This window comes from Parasteatoda tepidariorum, chromosome 3 (assembly GCF_982258835.1).
Source record: "Parasteatoda tepidariorum strain Cologne lab strain chromosome 3, Ptep-v5.0, whole genome shotgun sequence".
In the NCBI taxonomy this organism is placed as follows: Eukaryota; Metazoa; Arthropoda; class Arachnida; order Araneae; family Theridiidae; genus Parasteatoda; species Parasteatoda tepidariorum.
This window is the reverse complement of record NC_141757.1, coordinates 107,792,548-107,816,125: the sequence shown is the minus strand read 5'-3', so window position 1 is coordinate 107,816,125 and position 23,578 is coordinate 107,792,548. Positions and strand designations below refer to the sequence as shown.

At 31.6% G+C, this 23,578-nt stretch overlaps 1 protein-coding gene across 4 annotated transcripts in view; it reads right to left on the bottom strand.

Moving 5' to 3' along the window:
* LOC107449749 (ubiquitin protein ligase sneaky) overlaps nt 1-23,578 on the bottom strand; it is a 40,607-nt gene that overhangs the window by 8,898 nt on the left and 8,131 nt on the right. For 3 of the 4 annotated variants that reach the window (XM_087159883.1, XM_087159884.1, XM_087159886.1), the window contains 8 exons: nt 21,691-21,830; nt 21,542-21,610; nt 19,899-20,073; nt 17,413-17,550; nt 16,449-16,576; nt 6,776-6,902; nt 4,735-4,851; nt 2,790-2,932 (listed from right to left, as the gene is read on the bottom strand). In XM_087159883.1, coding sequence (XP_087016009.1) covers nt 2,790-2,932; nt 4,735-4,851; nt 6,776-6,902; nt 16,449-16,576; nt 17,413-17,550; nt 19,899-20,073; nt 21,542-21,610; nt 21,691-21,830 — 1,037 coding nt within the window. The remainder of the gene's footprint in view (nt 1-2,789; nt 2,933-4,734; nt 4,852-6,775; nt 6,903-16,448; nt 16,577-17,412; nt 17,551-19,898; nt 20,074-21,541; nt 21,611-21,690; nt 21,831-23,578) is intronic. The other variant, XM_087159885.1, reaches the window with a different exon arrangement.

The following is a 23,578-nucleotide window of genomic DNA, read 5'->3' as shown; positions in this document are numbered from 1 at the left end:
GTTTTAATAAAAACCTAAAGAATGTTCAAAATTCCAACAAGCATATGAATTGATATTTCGTGCTTCGGTTAAAGTTTCAGGATGAATAATCTTTATACATTTTTTATACGCACATTTATTAAATTTTGTTTACATATATTTTTTGCCATTTAAAAAATGAAGTGTATAAAAAGTAGTTTCAGAGTATTTTTCTAATTTTCATCAATTTTGTAGATAAATAAAAAAAGTTGAACAAAAACATTGGTTTTTGAGGAAAATATATTTTCTCCTTGTCAGTCAAAATAAAAACGAATCACTTTGAATAACTTTTGATCGGATCTTCACTTTCCGAGACTCATTTTTAATGGTTAAAGGGGGTGACCTCAAATATGCTAATTAATTAGTGCTGGCAATACCTTAAGTTACAAAATCAGACACAAAAACGTACTTTCTGTGAATGCCTTTTTTCAACGAATCCGGATTTCTGATCCCAAAATATGGGCCGCAATCTGGGAAAAAGGGTCTCCATAGTTTGGTCAGAGGAGCGATCCAAAGTTTTGACTCCCCAATGTTAAATTAACTTCTTGCGTATAACAGCACATCCCAAAAAATATCCCATTTTTGCACACAATTATGAAATGCAAAAAATAAATGCAAAAAATAAATTTTAGACAATATGTATTTTTCATTATTTTATTAAATGATAGTCGAAGAAATTTTTAATTGTAAGGTATACAATTTTTTACATTATTTTAAATTATGTAATTTTACATGTCAAAATACAAAATTTGAGCAAAATCGGTTGAACAGCTCCTGAGAAATCAAATTTTAAATATACGACTTTTTTTAAAAATTCGATTTCTCAGGAACTATTCAACCGATTTTGTTGAAATTTTGCCATGTGACATTCAAAAAAAATTACGTAATTATAAAATTACGTATAAAAAATATGTAATTAGGTTAAAAGTTGCATACATTACATTTCGAAAATTTTTAAACTTTTATTTAATAAAATACATATATGTTTATTAAAATTTACTTTTTGCTTGGAATTATCTTCGGATAAACGAGTTTAATAATTGTAGGCAAAAAAATTTTCAATTCGCTTAGAAATATCTCGAGATATGGCAAAATACGCAAAAAAATAATATGAATATTTAGATGTCCAAACTTTGAATCACTCTCCTGACCAAACTATGGGGACCATATTTTCCAGATTTCGGCTTCCCCTATATTTTGGGTATCAGAAATCTGAATCTCTTGATAAGAGGTTTGTTTATTCACAGAAAGTAGATTTTTGTGTCTGATTTCGTAACTTAAAATATCGCTAGCACTAATTAATCAGCATATTTGAGATCACTCCCTCAAACCATTAAGATTGAGTCTCAGAACGTGAAGATTCAATGATTAGATCATAAGTTATTCAGGGTGGTCTGTTTTTTTTTTTTTTTTTTTTGTGACTCACTGTACATGTACTGACAAGGAAAATACATTCTATATATTTTCTTCAAAAACCATTGTGTTTCCTCGTCTTTTTTATTTACCCGCAAAATTGATAAAATTAGAATAAGACACAGAAACTATTTTTTATAAACTTCATGGCAACAGATATATATGAACTAAATTTAATAAATGCGTGTATAAAAAATTTATCAAGCTTATTCACCCTGAAACTTTAACTGAAGCAGATGTTCATTGCACGAAATAAAAATGCAAACATCCTGAATAAATTCTGATCTAATGATCAAATTTGTACGTAAAAAGAAGCGATCTTTGAAATGCTGATTAAATAGATGATCGAATAGAAGAAGATCGTTCAAATAGACGATATTTTAAGTTACGAAATCTGACACTGAAATCTGAATCTTTTCCGAATAAACTTATTTTTTCGACGCATTTAAATTCTTCGTTTTTTGAGCATAGTGAATAGCAGCAATATGGAAAATAGGCTTCCTAAAGTTCAGAACTTTAAGCAGTTGAAAATTTGAGCAGTTTTTGCATGTTTCTGTAACTCATGAAGCGAAACTAAAATGTTTTACTCTCTATTATAAAAAATTTTGATTCGAAAAAAATTTCATGTAAAAACTTTTTTTTAATGATTTTAAAAAAAATAAATTAATTGAAAGCATTTGATAATATTTGGAACAGTCGAGAAACATTTGACTTGAAATAATTGAAATGAAAGACTTGATTGAATGATAAAATCTGAAATCTGAATTTAGACTGTTAGACTCCCAAAATGGAGATAAGCAGGCGAAAATTTGGATCCTTAAATATTAATTTCACTTTTTGCATATTTTTCCATAACTCAAGAACTTATTAAACTAATCTTAAAGTTTTTGAAAACATTTGTAAAGTTTATTTATTTAAAGATAAAATAATTTTTCATGCTTACTGATTATTTTCTTTATTATTTAATTAAATAAAGGTCGAAAATTTTTGAATTGTAATGTACATAATATCTTTCATCAATTCAATCTACATAATTTTAAATGATAAAATTTGAAATTTGAATGGGTCTAATAGTTAATGAGAAATAAAATTTAAGTGTACGACTTCCTTGAGATGACTAAATAAGCAAAATGTGAAATTAAAAAAAGATCCAAACTTCGAATTCTCTCTTGCCTAATCTATTAGAGAACTATTAACCCAGATTGCAACTACCCCCCTTCAAGAATTTTGAGGGTCGAGAGAAGGGAGATTCTTAACTTTTCTTTGTAAATTTCATTCTTCTTCAGTTCTTAATCTTCTCGTTATTGAGTTACACACACTGCATACAGAGATATAATATATAGTTAAGCAATATTTACTTTGGGAAAGAAGAACCTGCAGATTGCTCGGCGCAGTCTCAACGCATAAGTCTCTATGAACATCAGAGCGAAAATGAGAAGAAAGGTTGAATATAAAATAATGATAGAGTTGGAATGCAATTTCGTGGGTCGAGGTAAACATTCTGAAAGAAAAGAAAAAAAGCAGATAAATGAGAAAAAGAGTAACATAAAATTTCTTCCCCAACGACGGCATATTTGTCAAAAATGAAGTTAAAAAAGCATAAACATTGGAAGTCATAAATTAATATTAAACCTTTAACTCGTTGGATATTTTAAAACGTTTATACCCTCCTATTTAGTAGCCATTTTATTCTATGATTATTATTTATTATATGAAAAAAATTATACTGCGTATTTAAAGTTTTTTATGATTAAATTTGTTTCATTAAAATGCCTTATGTACTCAGCATACAAAAGGTGAGGTAATAAAAAATAATAATGTTATCGAAATTTAATAAAACATTAATTAAGACTGTGGAACTGAAAGTATTAAAAACTGCTTTATTGCCGCAAAAAGGAGAGAATAGTTGAAAGACAATTATTTGCAACATTTCCTTGCATTATCAAGAAATCAAACTAGGTTTGATGTGTTTCATATCACCATCCATACAAGTGATTTTACGAACTACGATATTTTTTTTTTGTTTCTTCTTCACTTGAATATCAATTTTTATGTACTTTTATCTTACTTTACATTAAACAAGAACTCTAAATGTGCATTTTAAGGGTGATCATTACTAAACACCCAATATATATGCACTCTAAAATTACAGCAGAAAGTAGTTCAGGCCAATTTAAGTCTAACTAAATCTGTAAAAAGAAGTAATCCTGTCAGCGAACAGTGGTGGCTCGCGATTAGCGAGCACTCGTCTTCGAAATAGGCGACTCAAGTTCGAATCCCAGCGCTGAATGGTAGAGAAAAATTTTGCTCCCGGCTCGCAACAACCACAGTTCTGACTTACAAATATTCTGAGTGGTAGACGGATCAAGGGCTAGAATCACCTTCCCATCGGGCTAACCATGGGAGGCGTAAGTTTTGCTTTCCATGCAACGCAAATGTCAATTAGTAATAACGACACTCTTCACGACACTAACGCCGGTATGTTATAACGTCACTCTTCACTTCGAAAATATAGGATGCGCATAAAATAACGCAAAGGTGTTAAGGGCCCTTATTACGCGATTTACTAGGCGGGTTACATAAAACATAAAACGAAAATCACCGATAGAGGAAAATATAGCGCTTCAAGCATGATATGAGTAATAAAGGAATACAGATTTGTAGAAATAATTGAAATGAAAATTTGTAGAAATAATTGAAATAAAAATTGAAATGTGAAGAAATAATTGAATAAATAACTTTTTATTAGCAAAAAGCACCACCTTGACCAATAAATACCTTTCTGATGTTAATGCTTCAATGGTGTGCCTTAAGATTATGCTTGTCTGACGAAATTTTGAACTCCCGTTGAGTTTTAGATTAGGACATTGCTCCCATTTTTTTTCTCATTAAACTGGTACATCACGCGTTATTGGACTCTTAACTCCTCAGTTCCATTTCTATACGTTCTGCTCCTCTTAAATGTCCATGTTTAATCAGATTTTATAATCACCGATAAATATATTTCATTTATTTTTTGACATACTATTGAATAAAAGAAGGTATTTCGTGGATAAAGATGTTTTGCAATTTTTTTTTTTTTTTTTTGACAAGAGTAATTTTTTAGTGGATGTTTTAAAACTTTTTCTAATCTCACTTTGCATACAAAGTTGTTTTAAGTGAATAACATGGTTGTTCAAACAGCTTTTTGATGGCTCTAAACATTCCAATATAGATTTTTGTGATTTTACCAAAATGTTGCTCAAACCTGTTGTTTCATTTAGTTATTCAAATATTAGATCGATAACATTAGTGATAAAGTACCTGCCGTTGTTGTAAATTCATCAATCTTATGTTTCTTATCGAATCCCTTCAAAACACTTCGCACCATTGTTCCCACAAATCCATCGCCAAAGACTGTCATCTTTATGTGGTGGACGCCTAAAGGGTATTAACATCACTCAACTTCAATCTTCTGAACACCATAGATTGTTTAATACCATCTTTTCAACCATTACTGATACTAAACAACACAATTCACTTTATTTCTTTCTGGTTTCAGTGAGGTTTTCTTTTAAAACTGACTTTATAATGCTATCTTTTTGTTTACTACTTTTTTTAATGTTGTTTTCGTGACAATAAAGCTATTTTTGAATAATAGTACTTTACTTCCGTCCCTCTGAAGCTGCACAACGGACTATTCGCGATCGCAGCGCTCGAAATACGGCATCTGGGGAGAAGACCAGTTCCATGTCCTCACTATCCCCCAGTCCCTCTCCTCCTCGTCTCAGTTGTACAGGAATGTACAACGATATTTTCCCTTTTTTAAATATTTTTCGTATTTAATTGTCACAAATATTTTTTAAAAATTCCATAACGCTTTCCTTTTGAACTATGCTTACTGTAGTTTTCAGTTCCATAAAGTTGTCTAACTTAAAAGTTTTTAATCTATTTAAAAATCAAAACAGAAACTAACGTACTTCCTTCCTCTATGACTCATCACAGGCTAATGGTGCAAGCAGACGAAGTCTAGCCATAGGTATAGAATTCTGCTTTATACCCTCTGCAGTCCATTTCAATTGCCAATTATCTGTAGTCTGGGAAGCATTCCTGAAGATGATCCGAAAACATGCCATCGCAATGTTGATCCTCTGCAGAGAATGATTGACCAGAGAATGAATACACCCAGGAGAGTCGTGGTGGCTCAAGGGATAGAGCGCTCACTTCCGAAAACCGTGAACTGGGTTTGAATCTCAGCGATGGCTGGTCGATTTGATTCCGCACCCGGCTTGCACGGACCACAGTGCTAACGTAAAACATCCTCAGTAGTAGACGAATCATGAGGTTTTCATGGAAATCCTCTCCATGTAACGCAAATGCGGGTTAGTTCCATCATAAAGTCCTCCACTAGGGCAAATTTCTCCCAATACTTAATCCAGGAGTTCCATTGTCTTCTGAACTGGGTTCAAAATTACAAGTCTATGGAGTTTAACATTGGCAGTCGTTAACTCAAAATTGGGTCAGTTGCTTAACAACGATTATAAAATTAAAAATACACCTACGACCTACGCATGAAGTCGAGCATTACGATAGTTTAACGAGGAATGATACCGCACAAACCCGACCCCTGTATCTTACGATCAATCCACTGTAGGACAACATTTTTGAAAGATAATCATTCAAAGGTTAGTCATGAGCATCAACATATTTTTTTTAAAGTTTTGTAGATTATTTTCTTTCAGTAGAAAATTGAATCTCTCTGTTTATGAAAAACTGAGGTAGAAGAAAATTCAAAAAATAGTAGATAGATATTCAAAGAATAAAAACTTTTATTTGTTTTTGATCTATACAAAACCGAATAAGCCTTTTTCCATCTCAAAAATAATTCACTTTAGAAATGTTCAAACAAAACATTGTGAGCGTAAAATTGATTTTTTATCATGTTGTAGAATCCCATAAAAGGGATATTGAGTTAACTTTTATCTACGAAAATAATGCTTCCATTTTCTAGCAAAATTAACAAGCACAAAAATTAATTTCAGTATTTGAATTAAAATTTTAACACCAGTTTTACATTAAGTTTTGCTTTACCTTGAAAACTTCGTATTCTTTCAAATCTGTATTTTGGTATAAAATACTAAAATAAAATACAATACAATATTCACTCCGCTATAATTTGTAAAATTATTACACTTCAGTATATATAGATAATTCCGCATTCCCCTGTAAATGCATTTCCTCAATAATGCCTTATAATCTCTATAAAACTTCAAGCTAGCATTCTAAAAACTCACTTTTAAATTATTTATTATTTTATTGTTATTGCTATTTTTTTAGGAAAGAAGAAATAAAAAAAACTACATACCAGTCTGATAATATGTAATCTGTGAATGTCTTTGTATAAGCATTAGGAATTCATAGAATATCCAGTCAAATGTCAAAATAATCGAAGCAGTCAATAACTCTCCAACCAACAAAATTGAATTCATAAGCTTTCAATAAATAAAAAACACCATTTTTAGTTAGTGTCTATAAAAAAACTGACAGTTTTAATTTACAACAAACCATGTAAACTAGACTTGTCTATCTTCTATGTTGACCGATGAAGTAAGTCAAATTTTACTAGGTGACTATTAACTATTGATATTAAACACTATTTTTATTGATATATTTGACTATTGATATTAAACACTATTTTAAACCCTTCATAATTTTACCGGAAGAATAAACTTTCTCCGGAAATTTTATATACTGTATTCTTTTCCTTAATTTCACTGAATCAGTAACATAATGTGAAAAAACTAATTAAACCTCTTTGTAAGTTGACCGTATGAGAAAACTACTAAGAGCTTTTCCCGTATAGTGAATGGTGACAGGTGCACATTAAATATGTCGGGTCACAAAGTCATCCGTAACAAATTATATCTCTGTGTGTACTGGATTAGAGATTGATCGTTCTCTGGTTGAGGGCAAAATTACGATCTGTGGATGAATGAATGGATGTATGAATGTGTCCACCCTATAAACGGGTGTGACGTATGGGTGTGGAGGAAGACGTATTCTAAGCCATAGATGACACCACTGGAAAAACAAGAACAATCACACCCCTTTCCTTAATGGCCAATGACAACAACAACTAAGGGTTTCTGTAACAAATATGTTTATAAATATAACAACATAAACTTTGAAATCTCGAAATAAATATGATGTAAAGATTTCTATTTAAATCTATGTTCGTGTGTACTGATATTTTAAGAAATTATTCATAATCAATAATCGACTTTCGTCATTAACAAAATATGCATAATAGCTGTTTTATATTAATCTGTCTAGTATCAAATATGTGCTAAAAAATTTCTTTTCGCAATTAATTACACTCTTAAGACTTATGGTATATTTGCTAAATAAAATGTTAAAATCGAGTTTTAAAAAAACTTAAGTACGTTTGTTTTTATTTTGAATCATTGTATGTAATAAATATACTGCGTAAAAAATGTATGAATAACATGAAGATTTTAATTTATATACAAAAAGAAATGAAGCCAAAAAAATTGATCCCTCAAACCCCTCTATAAGATGACCTCGCTACGTACAGAAAGTAGTCAATAAGTTTTATTGTATAACAAATATTTAGAAATCTAATCGGAGAAAAGAGCGTCTGTATGAGTTATCTTCATTCATTATCGCTTTATCGATGGGCAATACATGAAAAAGATTTGGAACATTCATCTCAGTATTTGTGATTTACAGAAAGCAAAATATTTCCTTACAACAGAACGAATTCGTCATAGTGAAACTTTTTAGAATATTTGCAATAACTAATAGCATTCTCAAAATTTACTTGTGCACAAAGTATCAAAAAGTTTAAACATAATGGACATTTTTGTTCAAATTTTACTTTGTGTGACGTAGCTGAGTCAACTGTTAATCGACCTCAAAGCCAAAGCGTAAATATTTTCGCCATTGCTCTGAATATAAACAAAAACTGGTTTTCTGTAGCGTTCTAAGAGGTTTTCCTTTTCTCAAACATACACAAAGCTGTTACGTTTTAGAATCGGTAGAACCTTTTACCTTGCTTTTGAGGCAAATATAAGTATTCAAACCGAAACAGTTAAGAGGTTCTGCCCCACAAAATGTTATGTTGTAATGTAAATGCTGCATGCTAAAATTATGCTTCTAGGTTAAAAAAAAACTTGCTTTCATAAAATCTTGAATTAAATTGGCTACTTTCAATCATATGATTGTATATAATCACGAGGTTGTGCATGGTGTATTAAGGTTACAGCTTTAAGTCTTGAGTTTATTATCACGCTAAATCAATTTTTGATTCATATTTAATTAGATACGTGCGATTTCCTACGTATGTGGTAAACCTGTGTTAGCTGATCCAAGTATGACGTCGCTTGCAAGCATCAAATTATCCTCACAATAAAAATTATCGTTTTAAATTCTTATACTAAATTTTTTAACTAGCATTTTCTCTAAAGCATTGTTCCTAAACCGCTAAATTCAATTACCGTTAATTTGTTATTTATTAAATATCGAATACAAAAAATTTCCCCCAACCTATAAGCAGAAGGCTAAAAATTATTTTAATTAAATCTGATTCGTTGCGTTCTTCGATTTGAAGATATCATCCATCAAACATCCGTGAAAGATATGCATACCAAGGAGGCAGTGTCTGTGTCTAGAGTGGTATCTGTTTGGGTGGAAGCGCAGACCTGCATGTGTTTTCATGCGGAACCGTGATATATAAGTTCAAGATACGTACTAAAAAAAGATTATATGTAAGTTCGAGATAAAAACTAAAAAATATTATCCCCATCTTTATGCTAGAGCAATTAACATTATCTTTCTCTATAACTTATTTGTGGAAAACTATATTTTTAGTCATGGATGCTATTAAAGCTAAACAACGAAATCAGCTTAGTCTTGCTTTTGCTTTAAGTGTTGCTTTAACTGGTTTAACACTTAGAATTGACATGTTAGACAGCAACAACAGAAACCCAGCTATTCATTTTCTTGATTGTTTATTATTTCCTATTTACTTTTACTACCTACACATGGTTACATAATTTGGTTTCGCAATTTTGTTATTTGAGTAGCAAAACTAACATTCGTATTAGAATTAATATAAATTTTAGTTGCATTTAAATAGGTTTAGACTCAAAATAATTTTTATAGTCGTGAGTATGTAAATCATCAGAAAAAAAACATTTCAAAGAATTGTTTGTTTAAGTGCCACAATTTTTATATGCAAAATTTATATCCTTAGTCCCAATTTCTAACCTTACCGGTCCATGATAAAACATGAAATATTTCATTGGTCTTTCCAGTAAATCAGGTTGAGAAACACTGCCGAAAAGAATCATTATCTTTTTTATGCTCGTTATAAAGCTTCAAAATTTTTTTCAATCAATGCTAACATAAATTCTTAATGATTGTATGGAAAAAAATGATGAAAATATAATTATTTACTAGTTTGACTTTCTCATCCTTTGAGATCCTGACTTTAAATGGCTCCACCAACTCTATCTTTTCACCTTTTTTAAGAGGCAGCAGTGTCACTTTATCCTAAAAATATAGCTCATCTACAGGGAATCATCTCAAAATGCCGTCTTATGTACTTTCTGAGGGTAGGATACTGATCACCTTTAATGCTTAAAATCTATACATGTTGTCATCGTCTAAAAATATATATAAACTCTTCTCAGGGTTATACCTTCCTTTTTCAGGAAAAATCTCTGAAGATGATCCTTCACAATTTTGATTCTCTGCAGGGAATATTGCTACTCTGCTTTGGTAACCCAACTCAAGCTCTTAACGGTAGAACAGTGTAATAATAACCGATACCTCACACTTTCAGTCTCTTCGTAGACTGATTAAAGTGGCCACCCACTTGCTCACTGTCCATTGCCAGTGACGCTTGACTTCGCTGTTCTTTTGGGAACCATGTCTTTAGGATCTCTATGGGACTCTAAATGAAGTAGATACTTTATTCCAATATTTTTTCTCTATTTTTATGTTCATTGGATTTACAAAGATACTCTAAGTTTATGTATACATTATACTAAATTTATGGAGCCTCCCTACCCGAGTGGTATCTCCCACCAATCACTGTGCAAAGAGTGTAGATAACGGGTTCGAATCCCGCTATTACCATGGATGCATCTTTGTGCAGGCCTTCTCTGTATTGTGCTATCTATCCTTCTATTTGACAAAGGTTTATGAGCATGAATTGAGCACACAAGCCTGCAAATGTATGTAATTCCAATAAACAATAGTCCCGCAGTGGACTGATCGTTAAGACACGGTTTCCCAGCAGATCACCGAAGTCAAGCATCACTGGCTGCAGTCAGTGTGCGGGTGGCTGACCACTTGGATAAGTCTGCGTAGGGACCGAGAGTGTGTAGTATTGGTCCTCGTTAAACTGTTCTGCCGTAAAGTGCTTGACTTCGCGCGCAGGTTGTCGGGCTACCGAAGCGGGGGTGCCATCCCCTTTGCAGAGGATCAAAATTGTGATGGCATGTCTTCGGATCATCCTCAGGGATGCTTCCCAGACCGTCGCCAATGGCCCATTGTGCAGCTCTAGTGTGACGTAAATGAACTGCAACAACAATCCAATAAACAATAAACTAAATTTATGCTTATACCACTGCTCACTTCGATTGCCAACTTCCCGCTGTTGCTAATGCTATAAAAAGTTTCTTGACGACGAACAGAATATGCTTCGTCCCAGCTCAAAATTAAATATGTTTAAGAAAGAATAAAAATTTGATCACACATATAAATTACGTTAATGCAAACATTGCAAAATGAAAATTTTAGAAAAGTTACACTTTCCAAAATGTGTGGTGGAAATGAGTAATGCTGTGTTACAGTCGACAAAAGTATTATTTAACTCGTTATATTTTACAATTTATAGATTTTAACGACTTCATCGGCTCGGTGCTTCGTGTATTTATTTTTAGATTGTATTAAACTAAAAATATTAATTCTCTTTGTAATTTCACTAAGAAGAGAATGATTATGATACTTCTTATTCTATAATATACTAGTTTCTGAAGAAAAAAAATAGGACTAGCCTCTTGAAATTTCAAAGAGCTTTAACCTATTTTTTTTAAATCCTTGATAGACATCTTTAAACCATATTAACTTAAATCTTTGTAGTCATCTGAGTGTATTGAAAGACAACGGGAGTTTCGAATTTAAAAAAATAACACTAAAATCCAAAATTCTGAATTTTTAAAAAGTATGGATATGCTTAGTATAAAAATATTTCTCTCCTCTTATAAATATATATTGAAATTCATATTATGAAAAAAAACAGGTGCTTACCTGTGCTTTTCTTCTTTCATCAATATGACGAAAATATGAAGTTATGTACCTATTGTCGAACTCTATGTTCCTTAAGTATTGATCGCAGTATTTAACGAGAGCTTTAAAAAAGAAAGGTAATTAATCACAAAGTTTAAAATCATAATGTTACTTAAATGTGAAATCTTTCGAAAATATCGGTTTCATTGACAAAAACTAGAAGCCTCATGCTCATAAGAAATTTTGCCAGCAAAAAAACATTGGTAAATTTTGAACGAAATGGTTTAAATCCTTAAAACAAGCTTCATTTTTTAAATAGAATCTATTGATGATTATTTTAAATGTTATTAGTTAAAATGAGTAAGTGGCTTAACAAGAATTGTAAAGCTATTTAGTCTAAAATTAAATTAATTTCATTCTAATTTTAGTTCGCAGAATTGTTATTATTACATCAGACTTTCCTAAGCAACTATAAATGCAGTAGAGAAAAAAAAATGAGGTTTAATTATGACTTTTATTTAAGTTAATAACAAACGAAAAGTTTTTTTCATAGTAAGTTGCACAAATTCTTATATAATTTTAAATTGTATAGTTTTTAGTTACAAAATCCAAAATTTAACTGAAGTGTTAATTTAGGGAAATTTAAAAAAAAAAATTTTTTTTTGCTCATAAACTGTTTGATTAAGATAAAATTTTGATTTTGGTACTTAAAATTACATGGTTAAAATTAGGTACAAATTTATCGATTTAAATGTTCAAAAATATTAAAATCATCGTTAAAGAAAATAATAAAAATAAAAAGTTTTGAATTGTTTGATTTGCTTAAAATAATTTCAGAATTGTAAGGAGATGCGTTAAAAATAAGGTTAAAGAGCGCAACCTAATAAATCTCTGCTAACTAAACTATTGGGTACATATTTCCCAAATTGAAGATCCTAATTTCCTGCCGGTGAATATTGTGTATGTTGTTTCGGAACAACAAAATATTCCATTTAGAACAATAATTCTGTTCTATCGATTTGCAGTTAGAAATATGTACTTTTGCTTACTATAGCATGAACAATAAAATACTGTTTAAATTTAACTAAATTTACTCATTTTTACGATTTCTATTTCATTTTATACACACGATAACGTGCAATATTCGGGATTGCGATTACGTGCATAATTTCATTAAAACCAATGACTGACAATCGTGATGCAATGATTAAAATGATTAATATTTGAACATACGTCTGGAAAACGAAGATAAATGTAAAGGTGAGAATTCTGGTTGCGAGATTAAGAAAAAATTCTAACGTTCGTTTCTTCTTTCGAACTGATATTTCAGAGAATGTCCAATATCTTGAGGTGTAATTTGATCCACTTTTTCCGGCGGGATATCTAACTGTAAAAATAAAGAGTAGTTTTTTTTCATATTATAAGAAAAAGGCATTTTTTAAATACATATTCAATGATATTTCACGAAATTGCGTTTCCTAATATAATGAAGAAAGATTGTATCTGTGAGCTTTAATGTGATAAAGAATAATTTTAGGGATACTATCTTAGGGTTTTCTAGTGTAATTAATAATTTAGAGAATTACGTATTTGAAATCTAATGAGATATGATATAATTTTGAAGATTATATTCTGCGGGGTCTAATATGGTGAGTGATTAATAGGATTGTCCTAACGCTTGGACCCTAATATGATAGAAGAGGAATCAAATGTAGACATTGATTAACATATTTTTAACGTATATTAGACATTTTTTAATGATGTCTAGTAATTAGCAGAGCTATCTGTGTGAAATAAATTTTAAATAAATGGATTGTTTTGTAAAAATAAAATAATATTTTATTTTCCCAGAAGTTGCACAAATATAAAGAAAAAAAAACAAACGACAATTTAATCCTCAGTATATTTACTTTGATTTCATAGAATAATATTTTTGATCGATTTTTAAACATGTTTTTCTTGAAATCGTGCTTAAAATTAGCGTAGCTGAAATATGCTTTTAAAGCTTTCATATAAAACAATCATCCCGCAACAGCCCGTTATGAATCAGATGGTTAAGGCTCTATAATTTCGTGACCATGAATTCATATTGTCGTTGAACAGTCAACCCGATTCTGAGTTTACAGCTACCAAGTTCAATTCTGTAGTCTTGTAATTTTGAACCCAATCCAAAAGTCAAGGAAACTCCCGTATCAGTATGCCCAGAGGTTTGATTTGTTATGGGAACATGGTGACCCGACAGATTTAGAGTGCACCAGTCACCATTTATTACAAGGGAAATCTTCGGCCAACAGAAATGGAACCCTCAACCTCTTGGACATGGGGCCGGTGCCCAACTAAACCCAGGGCTAAAGAGAATAGAAGGGCTAGTTCACTCCGCTCTTAGAGCTGAAGCTACGATTTCCCTCTTCATGACGTCACTGTGTCCATAGATCTCGGAGATCGCAAGCAAAGATATGATAACTTTGCATCTTTCTCTTTGTAAAAAAAAGTTATACTTTTTCTTGTTATTAGCCTTCAAACTTTACGTAATTAACACATTATTTCCGTTCATAAACATAGTTTAAAAAACACTTTCTTGGTTATTATATTAAAAAAAATACCATTTTAAACTTATAAAAATATTTTGCTAGTTGGTGAAAATGACACGATAAATATTTTATTTTAAAAAGTTCAGTTTTAACTTTAAGTATTAAGAAAAACGACGGCATATATCGACACTTTTTTTATCTACATATTCTTTTATAACGATAAGTTAAGTTAAATTTAGAATCCCTGATTTTAAAATATGTCGTTAATAGCAATTTGTTCTTACTTAATCATTAGGAAACATCGACCTTAAATGCTAATTACTGAAACAAAATAATAATTTAGGTTCATAATGACATAAGAAATTTTACAATTGCTTATAGACATTTTAATTTACGATGATATAATTTATAGATATTTAAATTGAAGAGAATATAATTTTTTAAAAAAATCATAAATATTTAGAATAACTACATTAAAAAATATGTTATGAAATTAGGAGAATTTCAACTATATACTATATATTTTATTTATACTTTTTATTTACATTTTAATTTTCTTTGACTTTATCCATTTTTTAATTCTTTTCACCTGCCTTTCTTTATGAAGTAACGAGGCGGTTTCTATTTAGATAATGAATTTTTATAAAAGTTCTTTACGACAGAATAAACGTATTGCTGTTTTATATTAACTGCGTCATTTCGGAATCCATTCTTTACATAGTTGTTCATTTACTTTAGAGAACACGCGAAAAATTATACTTTTTCCTTTTGTTTTTGTATCAGAATTTTTGCAAGTTGCAATCGCGCAAACTGGCATTTCGATAATAGTTTTAAATTCTTGTAAATTCACATCAAAAACTGAGGAAAGTCATTATAGAAAATAACAAATGTCCTAGAATATCTCGCAAAAAGAAATGATCCAATATTAGTTAGAGCTAGTAAGGTCAAACGCTCCGTTCTTAAAGTAAAAGTGCGAGCTTTGCGCCAAAGTGACGTCACTAGAGTGACGTCGGAGGATCGGCGCGGCGAGAGATACTTCAAAGGAGTGAACCAGCCCTTCTATTCTCTTTAGCCCTGAACTAAACCAGGCTATCCCGGCCACGTGACCATGATTGTGGAAATGTGGCTAGCATGAGCCGTGGTGGCTCAGGGGATAGAGCTTTCACCTTCCAATGAGGTGACCCGGAATCGAATATGAATTTCGAATTTGGCTCGCACTGACCACAGTACTGACATAAAATATAATCAGGGGTAGATGGATCAAGGGTTAGAGTCCCCTTGCCATCAGGTTACCCGTGGGAGGTTTTTGTGCTTTACCTCGCCGTGTAACGCAAATGCGGGTTTGTTCCATCAATTAGTCTTCCACAAAGGCAAATTTCTCCCAATACCTGAACCAGGAATTCCCTTGCCTTCCGAACTGGGTTCAAAATTACAAGGTTATGGAGTTGAACATTGATAGTCTTTAACCGCACAATTAGGTCGGTTATTCAACGACGGTTACAAAATATAAAAAAAATGTGGTTAGCATTGCGCGCAGGTCGCCTTCACTTCCCTGATGAGGCATTGATTTGAAGATGAGTGGGCCTAAAGCCGCCATTCGCAATTGATCCCTAGTGCTTTAAATTGACATTTCAGTGCCTCAACCACTAGACCATGGGTAAAATATGGGTAATGTTTTCAGTGACTTCTATGATATGCATAAAACAAAATCTGAGTTAAATGTATGAAGTAAAAAATTTCCTTAGAGTTCAATAAAAGTTTTTTCATAATGCACTGCATAGCATTATATGGATCTTAAACAACATTTTTCACTCGCTTTATTTTGTAACTAAGTTTTGATCCAAAAAAAATAATGCGATATGAGCTTATTTAATCTGTCTATGCGTTAAAACCGACAATAATGCTGCAGCTACTGGAAGTAATTCATGAATTAATAAATTTTTCTGTTGCGTATCTTAGTTTTTTTAACGTTGGAAAACATCAGATATGATGGAATACTATCATTTTCTCGTGTAATATATTTTTCAGAGGATTATTATTTTTTTCTCAGAAGAAATTTTATTCAGACTAAAGTGGAAACAACGAACACCCTCAAAAGTTGCCCATGAGGCACGTAAGTTATCCTCAAGTTCAATTCTAGCTAATTATCATAAATAATTTGACTTTCAAGCATTTATTTCTTACTCATACTTTGTAATGTACTTGAACACCGAATTCTTTGTCAAATTCTTTCTGAACTTCATCAGCAGTGTCCATACTTTCTCCGAAACCGGGACTCAAAGCATCTTTTGAATCACAAGCTCGCTTTCCCATAAATGCTACGATACAATTTGAAACTATATTTAGATAGTATATAAGAAATTATAGAAAAATATGTGTACACACTTTGATTTTAATGAGAGAAACATTGAACATAAACTTTAAGCAAGTGCTAATTAGCTCTAACTTTTACTTTATGTTTTAAACTTTAATCAGCGCTAACTTTTTAAGCGTGATTAGTGTATTATCTTTTAATGTACTTTCTTTAAAAAAATAAATACAGATTTTTGAAAAGAAGATTTTTTGTTTCGTTTAAGTCAAGCATATCAAGGAAAAAAATAATTCCATTTATTTTTATCCTCTACGTTGTTACTGAAATAAATTAAAAAAATACATAACCCAACAACAAAATTAAAAAGTCTATGATTATCTCTAACCTAGCTCTAAAGGAAAATCATTATAAGTGATAAACTTAAAAATCAAAATAAAAAAAAATTACCAGAAAAGAGTCATTGCCATATTAGTTAAATACAAATAAAATTCTCTTAAAACGAAAAAAAATATAAATAATCCATCAAAATAGCATTTCTTAAAAACAATAAGACCAGAAAATGTTTATTTTGTCAATATTTTATGAACTCAGTGTACTGAACAAGCCTGATTATCAGGCATAGTTGACTCAATTTTCAAATCTAAATGTCAAAATTCATAATTTAAAATGCAAAAATTTCAAACTGAAGCGTTTTTTAAAACTGGTTTTGTAGTTCCTGATGGAAAAAATGACCTGAAAGTAGGCCATGTGAAGTAGAAGAAACAGCCGTGACCCTTTAGGTGATCCGCATATAACAGATGCATCAACTAAATTTAAAATTATAAATCAAGCACTTTTTCTTACCTCCAGCAATATCACAAATGAAAGTGAGCTTCATGGGCCAACACAAGAGATATCCTATGACTGGTAAGTAACTGTGACAACGATCATAGGCTGCACCAAAGCTGTTATAGCATGCTTTAACGCCTTTCGTGAAAATCCCTAAAGATAGGAATGAAAAAGAAAAAATATTATAATTGTACCGACAAAAAAATTAACTTCAAACTTTAAAATAATGACACTGTAAGTCTAATCAAAGCTATTTAGTTGTATACAATACTCTGGTTGACTCTTTGCATCAAGAGATGGTGGGTAGTGTGTTGGCCTGCAACGTCTTTAGCCTGTCTAAGTACGATTTTCCGTTCAAGAGGCTATATGACTGACCAGACTCTAATCTTGTATCAGTTTATAGGAATCCTCTCGGGTGCTATCTATCTAGTGATTATAAAATGAGAATAGTCCATACCCGTTTGGATGTGATGAGGATGCTGAGTGATTACTATCACCCTATATTTGTGCAATCTGGAAATATTGTATTTGGATCATTCTTAAGGATGAATCCCAAACCATCGCATCAATGTAGCTTTAGTGCAAAGTTTACTTTGCAGCAAAACTTTGCATTAGGAGCAATGACACTGCTTCATTTCAGTTGGGTCCCGCAGTGAACTGATCGTTAAGACACGGTTCCCAGCAGATCACCGAAGTCAAGCATCACTGGCTGCGGTCAGTGTGCTGGTGGGTGACCACTTGGATCAGTCTGCGTAGGGACCGAGGGTGTGCGGTATGGGTCCTCGTTAAACTGTGCTACCGTAAAGTGCTCGACTTCGCGTGCAAGTCATTGGGCTACCGAAGCGGGGGATGCCATCCCCTCTGCAGAGGATCAAAATTGTGATGGCATGTCTTCGGATCATCCTCAGGGATGTTTCTCAGACCGTGGCCAATAGCCCATTGTGCAGTGCGACATAAATGAACTACAACTGCAACATCATTTCAATTGGTAATTTGTAGTTTAAAGAAAAGTAAATTCACGTGACGTAAAGGGGAATCGGATGTTCTATCACAGTTCTTGCCAAATTTTTTGTAACTTATCGAATAGGTTGTATAAAGCTAAATTTTGTAAATAGAGAAATGATATAAAATATTAAACATTGCATTAACAATGCTTAAAGCGCTTTTTTTTTTACGGCACGCACTGAACTTTCGTTCTTCACCTCGGTAGATGCCGAAAGTGTTGCGGATTTAACGTTACCCAGTGGGCACCTGTCACGGAAGCGAGCAACATTGTATTGGCTTAAATGATTAACATGCCTAAAGCGTTGTACTGGCTTTATTGAACTATACCAGGGGTGGCAAACCTGCGGCTCGCGAGCCACATAAGGCTCTTTGAAGGATTATTTGTGGCTCTCGATTAATGTACCCGAGTTCCCTTTTCAATTTTGTGCTATTATATTTTAAAAAATTATTATTGTTCCGTAAGTTCCGAATTTTGGAAATTTGTACCAGAATCGAAGTATCTTGAATTAAAAAAGGCTGCTTGTCGAATTATTTCAATATTCAGAACAACGTACTTATGTGAATCATTTTATTCCACTTTAATATTCGTGAAATCCAAACACCGATCAGTCCTAACTAACCAGCATCACAAAGAATTACTGAGAAGTGCTCTCACCAATTATTCACCAAATTTTAAGCAATTATCAAGAGAAGTAAAATAAATGTGTTCAATTTTTAATATTTAAATTCAATACACATATTTTGTACTTTTATTTATATGTTTTCAATAAATATAATTTCTGTAAAAAAGAAATTTGATATCTTTTTTGCATACCTTTTAAATACGTATTTAATTGCGGCTCGCGAAAAATTTCAAAATTTGAAAATGGGCTCGACTATCAAGGAGCTTGGCCACCCCTGTACTATACCGTTCGTTACCTTACGCTGAAGTGCACAAACATATTTTTGTGTTGTTTACACTAAAAGGTTTCGATTTATATGAGTAACACATTATATTTATACAAAAACAACATCGTTCATTGAAGATTATTAATACTTCGTTGAACGTTTCTCTGAGTTTTCTCGCATCATTCTTAGCGTATTTTATCTCGTGACTATCCCTCAAATCCGAAAGCAACCCAATCACACAGTTAATTAATTACGCAATTATCAATTAATAATAATAATTAAATAATAATAATTAAATAATACTAATTAAATAATAATAATTAAATAATATTAATAAATAATAATAATTAAATAATATTAATTAAATAATAATATTAATTTAATTAATAATTAATTAATTAATACAATTATTTAATGTAATAACAATGAATTTTGTTCTCTCATTCCTCTTGGAACTAAAAGCATATTCACGCTAAAAGACCTTTGAGGATTTTCACATCAGATCATCTATTGCTATTAAAAAGTTTTTCACTTCCATTGCTGTATTTTAATGTATAACAACTCTTAAGAATTTATTCGGTGAATTTAAAAATTTTTTTTTTACTTACCTTCACACCGGAGTTCGTTTTTAATGCCATACTTTGATTCTGTTAAATCACCCAGTTTGCCTTTCATTTTTGAAAATTTCTTCTTCACTGTATCAACCCGCGACTCTCTGCCGAGTTCTGCATCCAGCTGTTGAGTTTCTGCTGCGGCCATTTTTACTTCATCTTCATCGTGTACCTTGAAATTAATAGAAGATTACCTTTAATTCCGTATCTAAAAGAATTAATGTGCTTAAACAAAAGGCTTAGCCTATATGTTTTTGTTCAAAGAGGAGCTCTGTCTCATTACTACTGTTACAAAGAAATCTCCTATAAGAGAATATAATAGTCACTTTTAAACCATAATACCACGGGATTGCCTGTTATTTATGTTACATATAATCAATAACAAATCGGATAAATTTAGCAACAATAAAATTATTCCGAGATCTCTTCGTCTATTTCATGAACAAATTGCCAACAAGTAGTTAAGACTATTAATACATCTGTATTTGGTTGAAAAATGTTACCATTTCGCCTCGCTTTGAAACAATATATATATATATATATATATATATATATATATATATATATATATATATATATATATATATATATATATATATATATATATATATATATATATATATATATATATATATATATATATATATATATATTGTCTTTTTACATACTCTAACATTAGAGTGAACCATGAAGATATTTTCCAACAAGAAATTTTACCTGGTTCTAGAAATTTTCAAGATGTTTAACGCAGTCGTAATAAACATGGCTGAGCTTGATCTTATGATTCTCTCTTTGCTAACTGTTAATAATAGAAAAGATTATTTTCCAATGCCCACCAGATTGACACTCGTCATTCAGTTATCAGTAGGGCAGTTTTGTTGGTCACCCTTTCCGGGGCATCCTATTAAATGGGCCAACGTTGCTCCCACAGTAAAGACATATGGTACAGAGAAGGAAAGAACATCCATGCTTTGTGCGATATGTGAACCCAGGACATAATAGAAAAGATAAAATGCATGAAATGAAGATAGTGACTCCTTGAAAGAAGAAAAATAGATTCAAGTTACATATGCAACATACCACTTCTGCATAGTACGTCAACATAGTACACACGTCAGACAGCATACTACGTCAACATTGGTTTCATAAATATTAAGTTTGGAAAATTTTATTAAATTTGATAATTACTATCGAGGTACAAGTGTGGAATTCAAATCATTGCAAACTCAATTATTTGGTCAAATAGAACTGAAAGAAATTTTGAATAGAAGAAAAACTAGAAGTTTAAAAAATTTTGTCAGTTATTTTTTTTTTTTTTTTAGTATTTATACCTACTAGAAGTTATTAAGTTCAGTTTCTACCCTTCAGTTTCAACTGATTAATTTTTATAGCTAACCTTTTTAATTTTAACTCTATTTTTCTCGAGTCAACATTCGAGCTACAACATTGCTGTATATGTCACTATTTTATTCATGAACGAAGTTCTTTGTTCAACCCAAGATTTAATCAGCTCGAAATCTGAATAGTAAACTTCTGAAATTTTAAATGAAAAACTTCAATTGAGGGCCAGCTCAGTAAATGATATAACTAATTTCAGTCATAAAAGCCTCTCAAAATTAAGCAAAACATGAGTAACTTACCTCTTCTTCAATTTCTTTGTAAGCTCCTTCGAATCCTTTCGTACCATCTTTTAATTTATCTCCTGCACCCTGGAAACAAACAACAGACTATATTTAAGAATATTCTTAAGCTTCAGTTCATATGTTTTAATAACATTCAGTCAACATACCACGAGATCCCAGACTATTTCTTTCACCGGTTTAAACATGAGCTTAAAGCGTTTCACTGTATGGTTGTAATTTAATGATGCTATGCAACTTATGACACGGGTCGATTCCTTTGCATTGCTAATAATATTTTCTAGAGGGCCTGAAACACACAAAAAATACAACAGCTCTTGACACTGAATCCAAGAATACCCAATCTTGAAATTGAATCCAAGAACATTGAATCCAAATGACAAAAACTAAAAAGCTACATTTTGAAAACGCTACATTTCTTAGATTTAAAAAAGGCAGCAGAGAGAAAAATGGAGCATTTATAACCTGCACATTACTAAAAGAAAATTGACCCCTGAGTGATGAGTCCCGCAGTGGACTGATACTTAAGACATGGTACCCAGCAGATCACCAAAGTCAAGCATCACTGGCTGTGGTCATTGTGTGGGTGGATGACCACTTTGATCAACATGCGATGGGACCGAGGCTGTGTCGTATTGATCCAAGTTAAACTGTTCTACCGTAAAGTGCTCGACTTTGCTTTCGGGTCGTTGGGCTACCGAAGCGAATATCAAATTGTGAGATCAAAATTGTGAAAGCATATCTTCGGATCATCCTCAGGTTCCCAGGCCGTCGCCAATAGCTTATTATGCAGCTCTAGTGAGACGTAAATAAATTACAACAACTACCATCCTGAGTGAGGAAAAAATAAAATATTATCAAAACATAACATTTCACTGTCTTATTTTATTTTCATTCTATATTTATTTTTTATTTGAACAGCCGATCTAATTTTGAATTTACGACTACCAATGTCCAACTCCGACGTAGCCTAGTAATTTTAAACGCGATCCAAAGGCCAATGGAACTCCTGAATCAAATATTGGGAGAAATTTGCCTCCGTGGTGGACTTTTTCATGGAACTAAGCCGCATTTGCGCTACATGGAGAGTAAAACTACGAAAACCTCCCATGGTTAGCCTGACGGCAAGGGGACTCTAACCCGTGATCTGTCTACCACAGAGGTTATTTTACTTCAGCACTGAGAAGGTTGCTAGCAGATTGCGTAATTAGTACAAAACAGCCATCATGGGATTCGAGACCGGGTCAACTCATTGGGAGTCTATCGTTTTATTCCCTGAGACGTATTATTATCAAGAACATATAAGGGGGTGTTAAATACTCAAAAACCAGTTCATTTATGTAACAAATCGTAAAAACACTCGGGATACACCCTTAATAGCAAGATTGTTTTAACTCCACCTTTGCTGTGAGAATGAGTCGTCAAATTCTGATAATTTTTATTTCACTTATACAAATGATAACAATTATACAATCTTCCAATCTATAGGACCTCGTAATTTAATTTTTAACAAGATTTTAAAAATATATATTAAAAGTATTGATTATGTGTATTTCATGCATAGAATATTTCTCATTTTGTACTTTTCAGAAGTCTAGAATTAATACTTAAAAAGCACTTTGGTTACCATACGCAAATTGAAAGTCTTACTAATACCTTTCAGTTTTCCCCAATAGGTATTGATTATTTGATATAACCTACTTTCTTAATGATTAGTCAGGTTTTAAAAATATTTTTGTTTTTCCCTTTATTTAATATAATTATAAAAGTCTTAAATTCATATTTCAACATGAACTATTTTTGAAACACAATTCTAAAAACATGTAGTTACTGATTTAATTATGAAACACCCATTCTAAATTTTCCTGATGCAACCAAGAAAAAATAAGAAACAAAATTATTACTTAATGAAGTCATTCATATCGATGTATCGTCATTATCAAGATTTCTTAAGCATAACAATAACACTAGATTAAAATGAATTTTCGTGATATGATTTTCGTACAATTAACATCCAACGTACGTTATTTACCGACA